This window comes from Panonychus citri, unplaced genomic scaffold, assembly GCF_014898815.1.
Source record: "Panonychus citri isolate SS breed McGregor unplaced genomic scaffold, ASM1489881v1 Contig00140, whole genome shotgun sequence".
NCBI lineage: Eukaryota > Metazoa > Arthropoda > Arachnida > Trombidiformes > Tetranychidae > Panonychus > Panonychus citri.
In genome coordinates, this window is record NW_026515545.1 from 2,017,774 (window position 1) to 2,035,154 (window position 17,381).

Below are 17,381 nucleotides of genomic sequence, written 5' to 3' on the forward strand. Positions count from 1 at the left end.
GAATATAAAAGTTCAATTGAATAAGAAGAAAGGAAAAATTCTCGATTCTATTCAACATTTGATATTACAACTCTGAACTTATCCATCAATAGGAGAATGACAATAATTTTTAATACTTTTCATCACTTAGATTCTACCCTGATGTTTGTTGAATCATAAATTTAATTCTCATATTCATAAGGAAGAAATTATCAGTCAATATCATGGAAATACTTTGATTAAATGCCAATAAAAAGGCAAAACTTTAAGAGGTAAAGAGATGATCAATTGTTGTAATATGATAATAATAATCATCTTGGTAATAATGAGAATTATATAATATCAAAAATCTTGAGAAAATTATTATTATCATTATATTATAAAGGAATAAAAGAATAATAAAGATTTTCTATCCTTATTCATTGGCAGAATTGTTCATACATAGAATTCCATCAATTTTGATATTTGTGATGATTCTTATATAATGATTCCAAGAAGTTTGAATAATGTTTTCATGAGGATCATGATTTAAGATGACTGAACTTTTCTTGTTGATGTTGATCAACTACAAGGGTATTTCTAAGCGAATTGATAAGATATCATGTTCGCTGAAATATCACCAAACTTTATTTTCCTCTAATTCAGATAAGAAGAATGTGAAAACTTTTCGAATAGCGTATTCTCCCTTCATTAAAATCTCAGAATTTTATCCGATACATGAATAGATTTCCATGAATAGTTGTTCTTAAAATTCTGATTCCTTTATAAATGATGAATATGCTTCTCTCTTACTTACTCTCTGAATTATTTGTGATTCTTCATCTTTATTATTTTATCATCAACATTTTCCTCGTCTTCCAATGAGAAAGTTCAAGTTCTAAACTTACTATTTTTTTTACTATTCTAAACACATTCGATTCCATCTCACTTTCACTTTTCCTCATTATCTACATTATCGTTCTTACTTTCATTATGTTTCTACTATTTTTCCTTCATTTTTCTTTCTTCATTCATCAATATTTCATTCTGATAACGACTCAGATGATAAATATGATATGAAGATAACTCGAGCTCCCATCATAATCTCAACTAGAATCTGAAGATTATCAATGAGCTGAAACTCTCTATCTCATCTTTATTTAGTCTCTTTTCATTAATGATTCAAAGTCAATTAATTATGACCTAACAATTTAAACAGATTCGATAATAGTTGTGAATATTAAATGAATATTTTCATTAGGAATTGAAACCTTTTCACTCTCAATGAATACACAGGGGAAATTTATTACAATACCAAGTGAAAAGTATTATATTAGCAACCGTTTCCTGATACATATAAAGTATATTATTATTAGTTAAACAATGGAAATAAAAACATTCCCTTTGACAGATTATTCAGAATTTTACACAACTCACAACGAATCGAATGAGATGAAGAAAGTTCTGAGTAATGAGAGAAAAAAAAACTTAATATATTATCATCAGCTTGATCATTATTAATATGAAAATGTGAGATTTGCTCCTGTAAATTTGTTCCAATACTCAGATTCATTTTTTTTCCTCTGTGACATTTTCCCCACCACCATCAACATACCCTCATATGGTACGATGATTTTCACCTCTCCCATGTTCACCCTGTAAAATTAATTCAAAATCCTGTTGCTGGTGAACATTATTCATGAAAATAAATAACAATATTCAACCAGAACTCATAGGTTATGACAACAATTGATAATTTTAAGGTTAACTTACATTTGTTACTCGAACATAATATTAACATGACTCTATTTACCTATTATCATATTAGGTTGATAGTATGATAATAATCATAACGCCGAGGAAAAAAATCCTGATACAGTTTCAAGGATTGAAGGATAATCATTATTATTAAATATCGTATTCATGCATTATCATGTGTTGTAATATTTTACTATCAAGATGAACTTATTTGTTTAAAACTAATTCTGAATGACAATATTTAACATGAAACTTGATTTAGTTTGAGATTCAACCTTTGACAATTCATTTTCATGGTATAAAAAGTTACATGGCACAGAAAACGAGAAGAAAAAAATTTTTGATTTAGATTGTTTTTTATTTGAATTTTTCAGAATTTCTTTCTATTGATTTTTTTACATTTCATCCTTTCTAAGGTTAACTTATCATGGAGAAAATTTTGACAATTTTTCACTTTTTCTCATGCAAAGTTTTTCACAAAAATCATCATTTGTACTTATTTACTTAGTATATTCTGTACTTTTGTTTGTCCCTTTTGAATTCAGAATTAACAATTATCTTGATTGATATTTAAATTCACTCATGTATGGGTGAAGAATGAGAAACAAATTTGAAAATTGTGCCCTTTTCTTACTCATATAAAACTCATATTCCAATTGAACATCAATATTGTGATAAAATTGGATGAAAATGAATTTGAAAACCTCATGAGATTGAGGGAAAGAATTGATTCCTGGACTGATAGTTTCCATGTGTGTGGTGACATTGGTAAAATACAAAAGCGACATTGATAATGATTCTGGTTACTAAATCGAGTTGAGATCATGATTGGACTTGAATTACTATGAATTACGATATGGATCAGAACTTTTTTTCCATTAACCCATTCATGGTTATCTTTCAATAGTGAATATAATTGACGATTAGCTATGATTTCTTTTTGTAAACCTAATCGATACTCAATGATTCTGTTAGTTGATCTATTTCGTTTGATTGTTTGCCTACTTTTCGTGATCAGTTCTTGTGGAACATCTTGTCATGATAAACTGAAAGTGTTCATGATAGATTTAAATTGAATTAGATTGATCACCAATGCCCTTAAGCGATTCATTTAGATACTTGATTGAAAAACAACAGAATCGATACTCAATTTGAATCTTTTTCATCGACAATCTATAAACCTACAAACCTTCAAACCTGAATATTTGTATAAATACCAATTAATTGAAATTTTCTCATTAATCATCTAAACATTCATTATGGTTAATCATCTGAACCATTAATAACCAGATATATATTCAATTAGGTTTCCGATTAAAATGCTAAAGTGCAAATTGTTTCAATAGAAAATGTCACACATGGGATTCATTCACCTGATTGAGATGAAGGTAATTTGATCAACATCATTCACCATGAATATACATTTAAATATAAGCCAATAATAAGTTTACCTTTGAGATCGTAATAATTTCCAAAGGTTACATTAAATCATTAATCTGTTAGTTAAAAGATTGTAACTATTCATGCATCATGATACATTCAAATACAATAGTTAAACAATGAGGTTCAATCATCAGAACGACTTATTATCAATGAATAAAATTCATAATAGAAAACATTTAATCTACTAATTCAGTCGATTCATTATCCAATTTTTATATTTTTTGGTCGAGCTCTAAGCTAACCTCAGGGTCAAGATTCAACATGGATAAGAATTGGTCAGAAGTTTTAGTTGAGACAATCAATTGAGTTGATTTATTTATTTAATTAGCATTAACTGGCAAAGAGTCTGTTTATTAAATAACACTTTTGATAGTGAAATTGTTATTCAATTTCCTATTTTTGAAACTCGGTTTTTACATTATTACTATTTGATATTGGTGATGATCTAAGCTTAAATAGTAATGAGACAATGATGATAATAATAAAGCTACTAGCAGATAACACGAAAATAGGTTAATACCTTTGACATCCTCGAGTAATAATTATCCGTTCATCAGTTGGATCAGATTATCCTGTTTACTTATCCATCTTATTAAGTCTGTTAAATGAATTTTGTCAACGTTTATGTTCACTGGATAATCTTTATCGGATGAATATCGAGGTATTTACCTTTTGGTTATCACATATCACATATTCGCTTGTACAATAAATGATATACTATTATGATTATGTAATCGTATTAATTAAGAGTCGATTAAGAGTCAATTCTTAACAGAAAAAAAGAGACAAAAAGTTAATCGTATTTTCAATCATTCTTTTGCATGGTTGAGTCTCATTCGATTCCTGAACTTTCCCTTGTCCAGAAAACTGACATAATATCTATATGATACCACTGGAGATTCAGACTTATCGGTTTATCTGGTTTAATAGAGTTTTGCCCATTTCCTTGATAGTGATAAGTTTCCATTGAGCAATATTCCTATGGAGATAAATTCATTCACAGAATAAATTGTTAAATTATATCGATATTTTTTCCAGAAGTCATTATATTCTGGTATTTATGTACATCTAGTTTGGTAATTGTTCAAATTGTTTATCTTTCTTGATTAATTGTGTCAATTGTTCATAGTAAAAGATTAATTTTCAATCAGGCTCTTTGAATAAACTTGTGATTTCAAAGGAAAAAACAAACAATCAATTTAAAGATAATTATCATTACCTTTTGAATATTCATTCGGAAGGTGTTAACTTACTTCATCTCATTTACCATGATTCTATTCCCCAGGAAACTATCATGAACTCTATTCACAAATTGTCATCTTATTATGTAATATACAAAGAATTACATTTAAATAGTAGTAATTTTCATGTGTATCTCAAACTTCACCAAAATGTAAGAAAGAAAAATTTAGAAGGGAAAAAGGTCAACTTTCCACTGGTGACCTTAAATGTTGCTTGTCAATGGAGAAACTCGGTGAAAGATATAAACTAAGAAATTTAAATCATTGTTAAAATATCAGTTTTTTGAGTCGTTTCAATATATTGAGTTCAACAATGCTATCGATTTGATAGTTTTAATATATGAATCTAAAATTTCAACACTAACGTTACATAACTTGTGGATAGAGAGGTAGAATTCATTGAGAGAACTGGGCTAATGGAGTTAACCGGGAAACCTGATAAAAATTTGTTCGAATTTGTTTTCCTTTTCTTATCTAGTTAATCTTCTTCAGCTGATGAAAGATTGATGAAAAAGTCTTTCATTCTATTCTATTTTATTTCTCTTCTTCTCCTTCCTCATCCCTATTATTATGACCATGTAAAAGCAACTGTAATCAATCAGTTAGTTCACTTTTCCATCAAAGATAACTGTGTGTTTTTGACCTTCCGGTTCTGTTCAACATTGAAAAGATTTTCATCAAGTAACTGAAACGGTGATTTAGATATTATTGAATTCGTGGAGTAAAACCACTCATAAGAATTTGTATCAGTTTTTTAATAGTCGTTTCCTCTATCTCATCTAATTCTCTAGGCCTTAGAAACCATCATGAAAATATTTGCTCACCAATGAATAAGCGATTGCATCTAATATTTTGTACAAACAAAGGTATGTGCTGCATATAAAAGCCGAATTTCACCTACGCTGATATTCTTCGCATTCATTATTTTCAGATAATATTTTCTATGCATTAATATTCAAATTTATAATCAAAAATGAAAACTGAAATTTCCGAAAACATTTGTAACATAATCAATGGTATCAGCCTAATATCATTGGCATTTGGCCTTGTTGATGGTGAGTAACAATAATAGCCTGAAATCATATTAGAAAGGGTATTGTAATGTATTATCTAAAATGGACTTTCATTAAACTTAAAATAAGGTCACGATTGTTATAAAACACAATAAAACTCAGTTTTGTGAAACGGAGTTTCGAGAAGATCACCTTAATATTCACCAATATTAGACAACAAAAGATACAATTTTATAACATACTTTAAGCTTACTTTAATATTGAAGATGATTAAGGGAAGAAGGAAGTGGGACTGACAAAACATTGTTTCAATACATTGGTACAATAACGATGAAGGTGATCATGATCGGTGCATCATGATCACCTTCTAGAACATTCTAATTATTAAATAAATAAGTTACCGTGACATACATTAATGACCATGATATTCATGGTCATCATCATGGTAACGTCTCAGACAGAAAAATAAATGAACAATCAATAATTAACTAATAAATAATTAATAATAATTAAAATTGATTTTTGATCGGACTACAAATACAAAAGATACACAAAATGTAATTAAGCCTAAATAGTGATGATTGTCAATAAAAAGTTTCAAAGTTGGATTTTTGTTGAAAATAAATGCAAATAATAAACTGTTATTTTTTTAAATGTTTTTGCATTGGCTGGCAAGATTTTGAGTCTGATTTCAAATACTCGAGATTGATTTTGAAGTTCATGCAGTATTTGTTCATCATGTTATATCATGTGAAATTCTTCAGATCTTTACCAAATTGATATAATATTCATGATTTTACTCCTGGATTACAATGAACTCTTTGAATTTGCTCTAAACCTTATACTTTACAAGTTCGTGAATCATTTATCATGTTATATCATGCGCAATGACTCGAATCTTCACCAAATTGATATAAAAACTAAATCAATTTCTTGTTTTAAAGTTGAAGGAAAGTGGGAAAAAAATTACCAGTGATAGTTTTTAGTTTCATGTAACATTGAATTTTCATTTTTAAATTGTAAAAAAATATTAATAAAGCCATTGGCTTTTTAATTTGGCTATTTTATATTGAATTTTTGTGATGTTCCGTGTAAAGAATCAATAGTCATAATCACTTGATTCGGATGAGCTATTTGTCTTTCCTTCCTCCTCGGATTTTCTTTTGTGACGATTAGATGCTTCCTCCTCTTCCACCTCCGAGCTTGATTTATCACTAGAGGTCTCTTCATCACTTTCGCTGTCCGCGTTGTAGCCGGTGGAGTGGTCTGAATGAATGGAAGATGCACTAATCATGGAGACATTGGAGTTCAACTGCAGGTCGACCTCCATGGTGTCTAGATTTTCTACGTCGAGTCGCTCTCTTACCATGATTACCTCCATCTGTCTTCGCTCTTCGCGAGCATTCTGTTCGGACTGGTCTCTCAAGTGTTTATGATGTGGACGTTGTTTCTGTCTCCAAGTTCGTTGTTGTTGTTGGTGGTGATGGTGGTGTTCAATAATTAAATAGAGTTTACAAATGAATGAAGTCACACTGAAGAATAAGTGAAAGCACTTGACTTGACATTATATTTCGTATTTTCGAAAAACACAGACCACAGTAAACACACATCCATTGCCATTACCAATCATTGTTACCTAAATTTTCATTAACTAAATAAAAACAATGAAAAAGAAATTTTTTTCATAAATAATAACTCACCATATGAAGATAAAATAATCTGCATTTTTGGTCTAAATTTTGGTGGGCAGGCATGATTGATTAAAGAAAAAAAGTCAAATTCTTTCATAATGAAACAAGGATTTTCAAACCGAAAATATCATGAAGATGGCGATTTTTTTCTTGATCTTCTAACCTTTCACACATCTTAGGTATATTTCATCACTAAACGTGATTAACCATTGAAGAAAATCTTAAAAAATTCTTTTTATCTAGTTTTTGCACACGTTACCAAGATGAAACGAGATTACAAGTGAAATTTTTGGCTATATTCTAGAACACTACCGTTCGCAAATCGTCTTGAAACTTTTTCAGTGTATAGCACTCAACATATAGGTCATACATATGGATGGAATTTCCGCGGAAACTTTTGGTTCGGAAGATACAGATAATCAAAAATCCATTTTTACATATGGCACAATTTATATTTTAAATAGAATTCACTAGTTTATTCATGGTGGTGATGATTTTAATTGTTTCCAACTATCATGAAAAAATGGCTGAAAAACCCAACTTTTATTTGGTAACAGAGAGAAAAACTTCTCTCTCCAAATCTTGCACCATCATCATCACCTTCTAATATTAATCAATAGAAACTACCAGGTACCATGTGAGAGGTGGTACCTGGTTGTGTTACTTTACAACTGGTTGTAACTAGTTTGTTACATTTCGTCCGGGGTACATGAAAAGATCAACGTCCACGTTGATTTACAATTAAGTAAGATTATTATAATTAATTAAGGATTAGTTAACATTAAATATTGACTATTAAAATGTGAAAGGTGTTAGTAGTTAATGATGTCCATCCTGGAATTCCAATAACCAATGTGAGATGTTCTGTCCGTTTTTACCATTTCTCGTACAATTTCGGCTGAAGGTATTGGTATATTGCTGTCTGTTAATTTTTGTAGTTCCATGTAAGCCTTAAGGGTTACTCGTGAATCTCTTTCAGAGGAATGACTAATAGTGACGTGTGAATCATCTTATCTTATCTTATAGAATAAAAATTTATCAATCGATACCAAACCAATTGGTTGTTTACCTGGCCATAACTTTTGAAGATCAATATGTTGTATATTATAAACTCTTAGTCGAGCGGGTGTTAGTTGTAGTTTTTGCAGATCGTCTTTTCCCTGAGTTATTAATCGTCGTCCTCTTGAAATTTCTGCCACTTGCATTGCAATCTCGTCCAAAGTTAATCCTTTTGTTAAATCATTGATCTGTAGTCCAGTGATTCGAGTGAGGGGATTTATAATATAATGATTCTTTACCTGGGCATAATACACAGTTTGAATACGTATTTCTGGACCAAACCAACCAGATAAATGGACACTACCTACTCCACCGTTACCATCTCCTTCAATATCCGAAGCTAATGTTTCCTTTTTGTTTGTTTTAGGGCCGATTGGTACATAATTTTCTAATTGTTCGGGTATTGGGTTATTTAAATTCTTCCGCCAAGGTTTTCCGCCATAAGCTGCTCGTAATTTGCGTCGACGAAGTTTTCGTTGTTCTCTTACATAAGCATTTTTCTTTGATTTAGATTTTACAACGGCGGTTATGGTGACCTGATGATCGGTTTTGAAGGGAAGCTCGGGACAATTTTTACGGAAGTGATTAAGTTCACTGCAGTATGAGCAATAATTACAATTAATTTTCATATGATCAGAGCGGAAACACAAAGAGCAATGATTCTCAGGTATTTGAATTAGTTGAATCTGGGTATAATTTCTGCTATTTTTATAATTTAATAATTCAGTGTATTGATTTAGTTTATGATGGGCCATTCGTATTTTATCAGGGTGATTAGCTGTTACTGTTCATTAGTGTACTTATTCATCTCCTTCGGTGTTCCACTGATCTCATATTCAGGTGAAATAATTTCTGGTCTCCAAACATGGCCAAAGTAGCTGGTGAATTTGGGTGCAAATATTGATAGTACAAGGAAACATTGTCTAAAAATTGCTTCTGATGGCGAGGTGAAGGAAATTCGATCAATTTTAACTGCTATCGTCGTTGTTTTGCTTCCATTTTTTGTTCAAATGCTTCTAATTTAGGATTTGGAGCCGCATAGTTATTTTCGGCTGGACTTCGGATTAGGTCCGCACGTTTAGAGACCTGAAATTTTTTGTACGTATAGCTCATGTCAAACTACATATTATGTGCGAGTGTGGAATTGAGGAAAGATCTAGTTCCTGAGATACAGGGCTTCAAAGTTGGATTTTGCCATAGAGCTCTATGGGTAAAAATGAGGTTTTCGTATATGCATACTAATGTCTTTTACTTCTTGATTTTTATATATGTTATACCTTATGGTATGGAGTATTATCATGAAAAAAATTAAGACTCTAGCTACCACGTGTGAGTACTTATAGTGTGTTCTTTATGAGAATTTATTCGTCTTTTACTATAATTAATGAACCACTACATATAGAAGTACTAAATTTAGTTGAACATCAAGTCAAGGTCACAAAATAATGTCAAGGTCATCTCAAGGTCAAATTACGGTGAGAAGTCTATGATGTTTTTCACTGCTAGAAATATGTATAATACGCTCGTTGTAGACGAGAATGATGTATAAATGCACCGATTATGTGTGATTCGATAGGTTATTTTATTACAAAACTACGTGCAAAAGTAAATGCAAATAGATTTTTTTATGACCCTGAAATGACCTTGACATTATTTTGTGACCTTGCGTAGTGCGTAGATTCATGTGAAATTTATATTCAGTTATTTAAATGATTGCACTATTGATTAAAACTCGATTTATTGAGGTTGCTTCATACCTACAATCGATCCACACCTTACACCTTACACTTTAAGGTTAACTCGCTTGTGATTTAACCCACTGATTTGGCTATCACCAATAGTCACAATACTTGAAATATTAGGTGATAGGGTTTAGCTTTAGATAACTCAATTAGTTTGAGTTAATTCTCACCCTATTAATAACACAATTTGTTATTAATTTGTACTCAAAGGTCACCTTGATGAACAACACCAAACGTAGATAGCACTTTAAAAGAACTTAAAATTATTCACTTCATATCATATAATTCACTTAATATCATATAATTCACTTAATATCATATAATTCACTTTAGATATACTTTAAACATAATAAATCACAATTTAAACTATTAACTCAATCCCCGTAAGGGTGCCAATTGGAACAATTTATATTTTAAATAGAATTCACTAGTTCATTTATTGTGGTGATGATTTTAATTGTTTCCAACTATCATGACAAAAATGGCTGAAAAACCCAACTTTTATTTGGTAACAGAGAGAAAAACTTCTCTCTCCAAATCTTGCACCATCATCATCACCTTCTAATATTAACCAATAGAAACTACCAGGTACCACGTGAGAGGTGGTACTTTTACTTTTACTGGTTGTGTTACTTTACAACTGGTTGTAACTAGTTTGTTACACATAGGAGTCTATGGAGAAAATGAAAGTTTTCTACAGCATGTCGAAAAATTTCTAGAACGATGTTTTTGATACCATGTGTAACAGGTTCAATTTCGAGATGAACAATTTAGTGAACAATTTAACTTAGTTTAGAACTTAGAACAAAACTTTAACTTTTATTTGAATAACTTTAAACTTAGTTCGAAAACTTTTATAACTTTACGTGGGTTATTTAAGTTTATTGATTAACTTGATTGTTGATTGTTGATTGGATAAGTTTAGTTAGAATAAAGAGAGAGAAAGAGAGGAAAGAGAGAGAAATTAACTTCTACACTGAAGTCATTCTTCTACTAACAAGGTTGTGAGACTTAATGATAATCTTGGTGGGTTTTCATTTTTCTTTATATATTTTCCAGAAAGGAGAGAAAGAGAAGAAAAAGCAAGAGAAGGAGAAGGAGAAAGAGAAAGAGAGATGATAAATTTATTATCTCATCCGCTATTAAAATTTAATAGCTTCCTGATAAAACCCAAAATCAAAAAGGTAATAATTTATTATTACTTTTTGCTACAGGAAATCATGAATTTTATTCTCTATACTCCATACTCTCATACTCCATGTATACATATAGGTATGATGATGTCAAGTGTGAAAATTCAAGGTTCTGAGTGACTTGGTTGTGCAGGTAAAATTGGATGAAAATTGTATTTTCACTGTTTTCTTAGATTACTATTGAAACGCAAAGTCAGGCACACTCAAAATTTAGTGCATATTATTCTCAAGGTCGAACTTACTAGTCAAGGTCATTTCAAGGTTATCACTATATTTTTGCTTATGTTGGATATTTCAATGATAATGGTAACTGATGGACTTTTTAATATGCATGGACTTCTGAATGTATAAATTTGATGAAAATATCAGTTGAATAATATATGTAAGTATTTTAACCACATGTTTTCCCAATCTGATCGACCATTAAATCGCAAATCAATTTCCAATAGTTTTTTGTGGCCAAATATTGTCACATAGTCATTGATAAATTGTTTCTTTTCCTCAGTCAGCCACTCGTCCGCTGCTTTTTTCATTGTATGTAAAAGCAACCAAAATTTCAGGTCGGTCATAACAGGGACATTTTCGATGTTTCCCTGAAATAAATAGAAAAAGTTTTTAAATTAGTAAACTGAAAATTATTGAAACCAGAAACGAGATAAATAACTCATCATTATTAGTTATTGGAAATATTTTCACAGAGTGTACTTTTCAAGCGATAAATTTGCTATAATAATTTCCCTTGATAGATTCTTCTTTTATATCGTTTTTCAAGGTTTATTTGAATGCATCAAGGATGTCGCGATTTAGATATAATAAAAGTTGATATAGTTTGTTATAACTTCAATTAATTCAGTTTTAATTAATTCAATGATTTCCTTCTGGAAAAATGCACATTTTTTTAATGAGAATAAAATCCTCCCATAATTGTTCTTTAAAATAATCAATCTCGGTTTTCAACCAAATGTTTGCCCATTCATCTTTGTTGTTTGTCTCCAGCTGTAATTCCATTGTTTTGATGGAATCATAATATGAAAGAAATGATCGGTACATCGTATGGAGCTCAATATGGTCATAACGAACCGCCTTCCTTATCTGAAAAATGATTTTCCAGAATGTGTCATCATTGAGGTGTACTGTCTTGTATGAAAAATCCTGAGAAAAATGAAAGAAAAGAAATGATATTAATTAAAAAGATCAAGATTAAAAGAAAAAACTCACCACTTCAAAGTTTAATATGTGGCGAAGGTTCTCAAGAGAAGAGTAGTTTTAAAGTGAAGAAAAACGATAATGCACTCTTCTCTTTATTCAGTTTCAACATCTCATCTTTATTATCAATCTTTGCCCTATAAATTAGATACATTGAAACTTTTTAAGATTTATCTAGATTATATAGATTAATCTTTAATCCTCACCTTAGGGGATAATTAAACCAATTGAAACATATTAATATCATTAATACTAAACTTCATTATAACCTGAGGGTCTGAAATATTTGTCTTGAGATAAGTATTTGAAGTAATGATTCATTGATAAGTTCAAAGATAAAATTGGTTAACTTAGTAGGGCACCTGGAAAGAAAAAAACAGAAAACAAAAGGATGAATAAATAGTAATAATAATAATAATAACATTAGAAAGTAATTGAGTCCAAAATTCAATGACATGAATTTGGTGAAAGACATAGTAGACAAAATGAAAAGAATACAAACTAAATGATTGAAGAGGAAAAATGGAAATGAGAAATTGAAGAAGAGAATACAAAATAAAATGAGTACAAATAAAAAGAATGAAAATAAATGAATAAAGATAAAAAAGTACAAATGTAGTCAGAAAAATTTTCACCAATATTAGCACCAAGAACAGCGTTATTGATTAGGATCAATGAATCTAGCGTTTTAAAAAACACATCTTTTGTGCCATACTTATTAAATTCATTCACAATAGAAATTGGAATTTTCGCGGACAAAATAATGATGGATCCAAAATTACAAATCTTGCCCATGGGTCTCGTCACGGTACATTATGAACTTGGTTGGAAGTTAGTTTGTCTATTTGTATCCGTTTTTGACAGACACTTCTGAATTGGTTCGCAGCATTCCTGTTTCCTCTAACATGCCTGAATAGATTTATTCCTTTGGTGTAAAAGGCTCCACAATATCTGCATTCCAAAACAAACGGATGCTTTTTTTATAAGCCTCTTCATTATGTGTAATGTATTGTTCTTTTTCTTCTTTCTGTATTTTCGCATAATCCAAAATGTTCTCATATAAATCCTTAATGTCATCATGGTCCAAATCAATAAAATTAGAAAGTTGTAGTAAATATTTTAGGAAAGTGGTGATCGCAAAAATTTGACCATCTGGCATCCGGATTAGACCAATAATATTCGCTGGACTGATAGACAAATTATGATACTTGACAATCTGTTTAGCAGGAGCTTCGTCAGACAGGTGTGTTTATGAATGTCGTTTAACTACTTCAATCATATTTTGTTCTTTCTGTTCATCATCCGACAGTTCAAATCATGCAGCTTTTTTAGTGGGTGAAGATCCATGGCTGGACAGTGGTCTTTTCTTCCTAGTGTTGGATGAAGGAGATGTTATGGCTGAAGTTGGAGGGGCTTAAGGAATACCAAGAGAAATAGAAACAGTAGATGATAAGGCCTCCGCTTCAGAAACTTGTGGAGTAGCAGGTTGTGTGAATAAGCTGGAAGATGATGCATCATTTACTAGAGATGAGATGGAAACAGAAGATAAAGCTGAATTAATAATAATAGGAGAAAATATTAGTAAAGTTATACAAAATTTCTATATAAAACTTTTTCGCCAAGTGCGAATCGATTAATTTACAGTTTAAAAATGTTAATCCTAATACTATCTCTTGTGTTCATTAAGCTCGATTTGGTTCGATGAATATCACACTACTAGGTATAATTTACATCTATTCATTTATATTTATACTAATACGATTCTATTCTCAAAGTGATAGAAACGTCGACTAAGTATACTAATATTTGTCATTGCTAGTCACAATCGTTAAAAATTACTCACCATTTAGAGCTGTTTCAATATTTCGATCTTGCTGCTCAACGTTAGCTTCTTCCTCTTGTTGTTGTTGTTATTCTTGTTCTTGTTGTTCTTGTCGTTAATGTTGTTTCTGTTGTTGCAATGCTTCTGGTTAATAATAAAAAATATGACTATTTAAATTGTATGAAAGATATATTAGGAAAAAACCTACCATTAGTGGTAATATTTCCTGTGTTAATAGTTTCAATATTATGAGGCATATTTTTTTGGTACACTATAGCTAAGGGGAACAAAATAAAATAAATAGTTATAGTTAGATTATCTAGACATACAATATATAATAACAATAAACAACTTATCAAAAAGTAAAAGAAATTGAAATGGTATGTGAGCAAATAACATTTTTTGATGGAGATAAAAATCAAATTTAAAGAACTTAGATGAATGAATTCGAAAAAAAATGAAGTAAAAACAGTAAAGTAATAGAGCAAAACCTGAACTAAAAGAAAAACAGGAAAGTATCAAAGTAAACAGGAAACAGAATGGTCACGTGATATGTTGCTTAGTAACAAAAATCACGTGACTATTCGACCGCGTTCATTTGTATAATTTTCTTTATTGAAATAATTTAAATAGATGATAATTTTTCCTACTTCCGCTTCAGAGTGGCTCAGAAGCGGAGGTTTTATTACTTATGCTTCTATTGCTTGAGATAATTGTAGCTTCCCATTTTGTCTGAAAACACATGAAACGCCCTTTAGTAGGATTTTAAAGAGAGAAAACAAATTAGAAGAGAAAATGAAAGAGAAAAATAAATAAAAGAAAGAGGAATTCTAATCCTTACTTTTTCTCTTTCCAAAAGTTGACTATACATTTCGACAATTTATTGTGTTAGTGTTGATGTCAAAATGCTTCTATCGAGCGTAGCTATTGACACGGTCGAGGCTATTTTTGTGACTTTAACTTCCTCCCCGTCTAGAATTCTTGACTTAATTTAATTATTTTTATTCTCAGGTGACACTAACAATATAGTTGAGATCAAGGTTATTGTTGGCGGAAATGTAAGACTACCGTGTAATGTAACAAATCAGATAGAAGATGATTCGGTTACTCTAATTTTATGGTACAAGGAGGGGACTGGTGGTCAGCCTATCTACACCCTTGATTCTCGAGCTAATCTTGATACCGATGGACCTCAAGTTTTCTCACATCAACGGTTAGATAATCGTGCATCTTTTGAATTCAATAAATCTTCCGTCCATGGATCACTCCTTTTAATCAATCCAGTAACAAATGAAGATAATGGTAACTACAAGTGCCGAGTCGATTTTAGAAGAGGTCGAACTCAAGTAACCAATATAAACCTTTTCGTAATCGGTAATTTCTTTAATCTTACCATATAAATGAATAACAAATCGTTAATCTAGCTCTTAAATCTTTTTTCACAGTACCTCCTTCAAGAATAAGCATAATCAATGGGGATAACGGTAAAGAGATAATTTTACCTAATCCAGTGTCTTTCGATGAAAATGCCAACATAAACCTTATCTGTCAATCATCTGGAGGTAATTAAAAGGCTTGATAAACGTAATTAAAGATTAACGTATCACATAAAAAGATGATCAAGAAAATTTTTTAATATTAATCAAAATATTCAAATTGAAACTTTCCTCAGCCTATTATATTATAATCAGAAAAGGATTCATCTCACATCTTTAAGCTAATCTTGCTTTAAGAAAACCTATAATTACTCATAATGAATGTAAAAAAATTACAATCTAACGATTTTGTCAAAATTATCGCCATTTCAATTAGGTCGACCATCTCCATCACTTTTCTGGTACCATGATGATCAATTAATTGATAATAGTTTTGACATAATTGATTCTAATATCGGTTTAGTGGAAAATCATTTAACCATAATCAATATCGATAAAAAAATACTCAATTCAATCCTATCATGTAAAGCAACGAATAATAATTTCACTAATGGACCAACAATATCATTAACTTTAGATATAAATAGTTAAGTATTTATTAATTATTACCATTGACACCTTCTTGAGTATGTAATCATCTCCTGGATTAATCAATACAAACCTAATATTTTGATCAAATGGGCCTACAATTGAACGATAATTAATAATAATTTTCTTTGTTTGATTATAATAGTTAAACCCAATTCAGTTGAAATAACTAACGATCGTCAACCAATATCGGCTGGTCGAAAGATTGAAATTATTTGTGTTGCATCAGGTTCACGACCTCCAGCTCGAGTTACTTGGTTCAAAGATGATAAACCAATGATACGTTCGAGGTAATCAATCAATTTCAGAGAATTGAACTTGTTAGCTATCGTTGTTATTTTATTTCTTCAAATGTATTATTATTATTTTTTTCGCAGGCAAAGTTATTCAGCTGATGGTCTTGTCACTACAAGTGCCTTAATCTTGATGCCGACTCGTGATGATGATAAAGCAAACATTTTCTGTAAAGCCGATAATCCAAGATTAAATAATTCATTCATTCAAGACTCATGGATTCTTGAAGTTTATTGTAAGTTTAACTTTCTGCTAGTTTATCAATATTATTTCCGGTTATCAATATTCTGTTCTTGTATTATTATATTGACGAAAAGAAAGCAAAAGAAAGAGCTGAGCATTATTATATCATTGATACTGAATTTTCTCCTTTCAACTTTTACCATATTCATCATGTAATTTTCATCTGAAAGTCATTTTCCTTCCTGTGGATTGCCTTAGGTTTTATCTTTGTCCATGTTACTATAAATAAACCGATAAAAAAGATTCAAGTTTCAAGAACCAAATCTTCCCATTCATTTAAAATGATATTTTCGTCTCAATTTCACCAAGAAAGAGAAATAGTAAGAAAAGATAAAAACAACCAAAGTTAAGATGAGAAAATTGGATTAACCGTTAATATACTTAGAGAATTAGGTGGATAAATTGATGAGGATTTACTTTGACTAATACGCTGATCTTATTTCACCAGATGAGAAAGTTCAATCCGGAGATTTAAGCATTTTCACTTGATTATGATAACATTTTCAATTTGTGAACTAAGTAAATGAAAATATTTCTAATGGCCTAACAAATTGTGTATCAAATTATTATTCAATGTGTAAAGTCAAGTCACGATCTGATTGATAATGTTGGTTAAACCTTAACCATGTATAACAATCAACTAATTTGATCATTTGAAAACTAACAGTGACAATGAAACAATATTAAAGTAACT

At 30.3% G+C, this 17,381-nt stretch overlaps 1 protein-coding gene across 2 annotated transcripts in view; it reads left to right on the top strand.

Annotated features, from left to right (window-relative positions):
• The window catches only part of LOC128394934 (hemicentin-1-like), a 30,642-nt gene that overhangs the window by 5,662 nt on the left and 7,599 nt on the right, over window positions 1-17,381 (top strand). For both annotated transcript variants that reach the window (XM_053355312.1, XM_053355313.1), the window contains exons 2-6: window positions 15,138-15,500; window positions 15,572-15,688; window positions 15,939-16,148; window positions 16,296-16,440; window positions 16,528-16,679. In XM_053355312.1, the coding sequence (XP_053211287.1) occupies window positions 15,138-15,500; window positions 15,572-15,688; window positions 15,939-16,148; window positions 16,296-16,440; window positions 16,528-16,679 (987 nt within the window). The remainder of the gene's footprint in view (window positions 1-15,137; window positions 15,501-15,571; window positions 15,689-15,938; window positions 16,149-16,295; window positions 16,441-16,527; window positions 16,680-17,381) is intronic.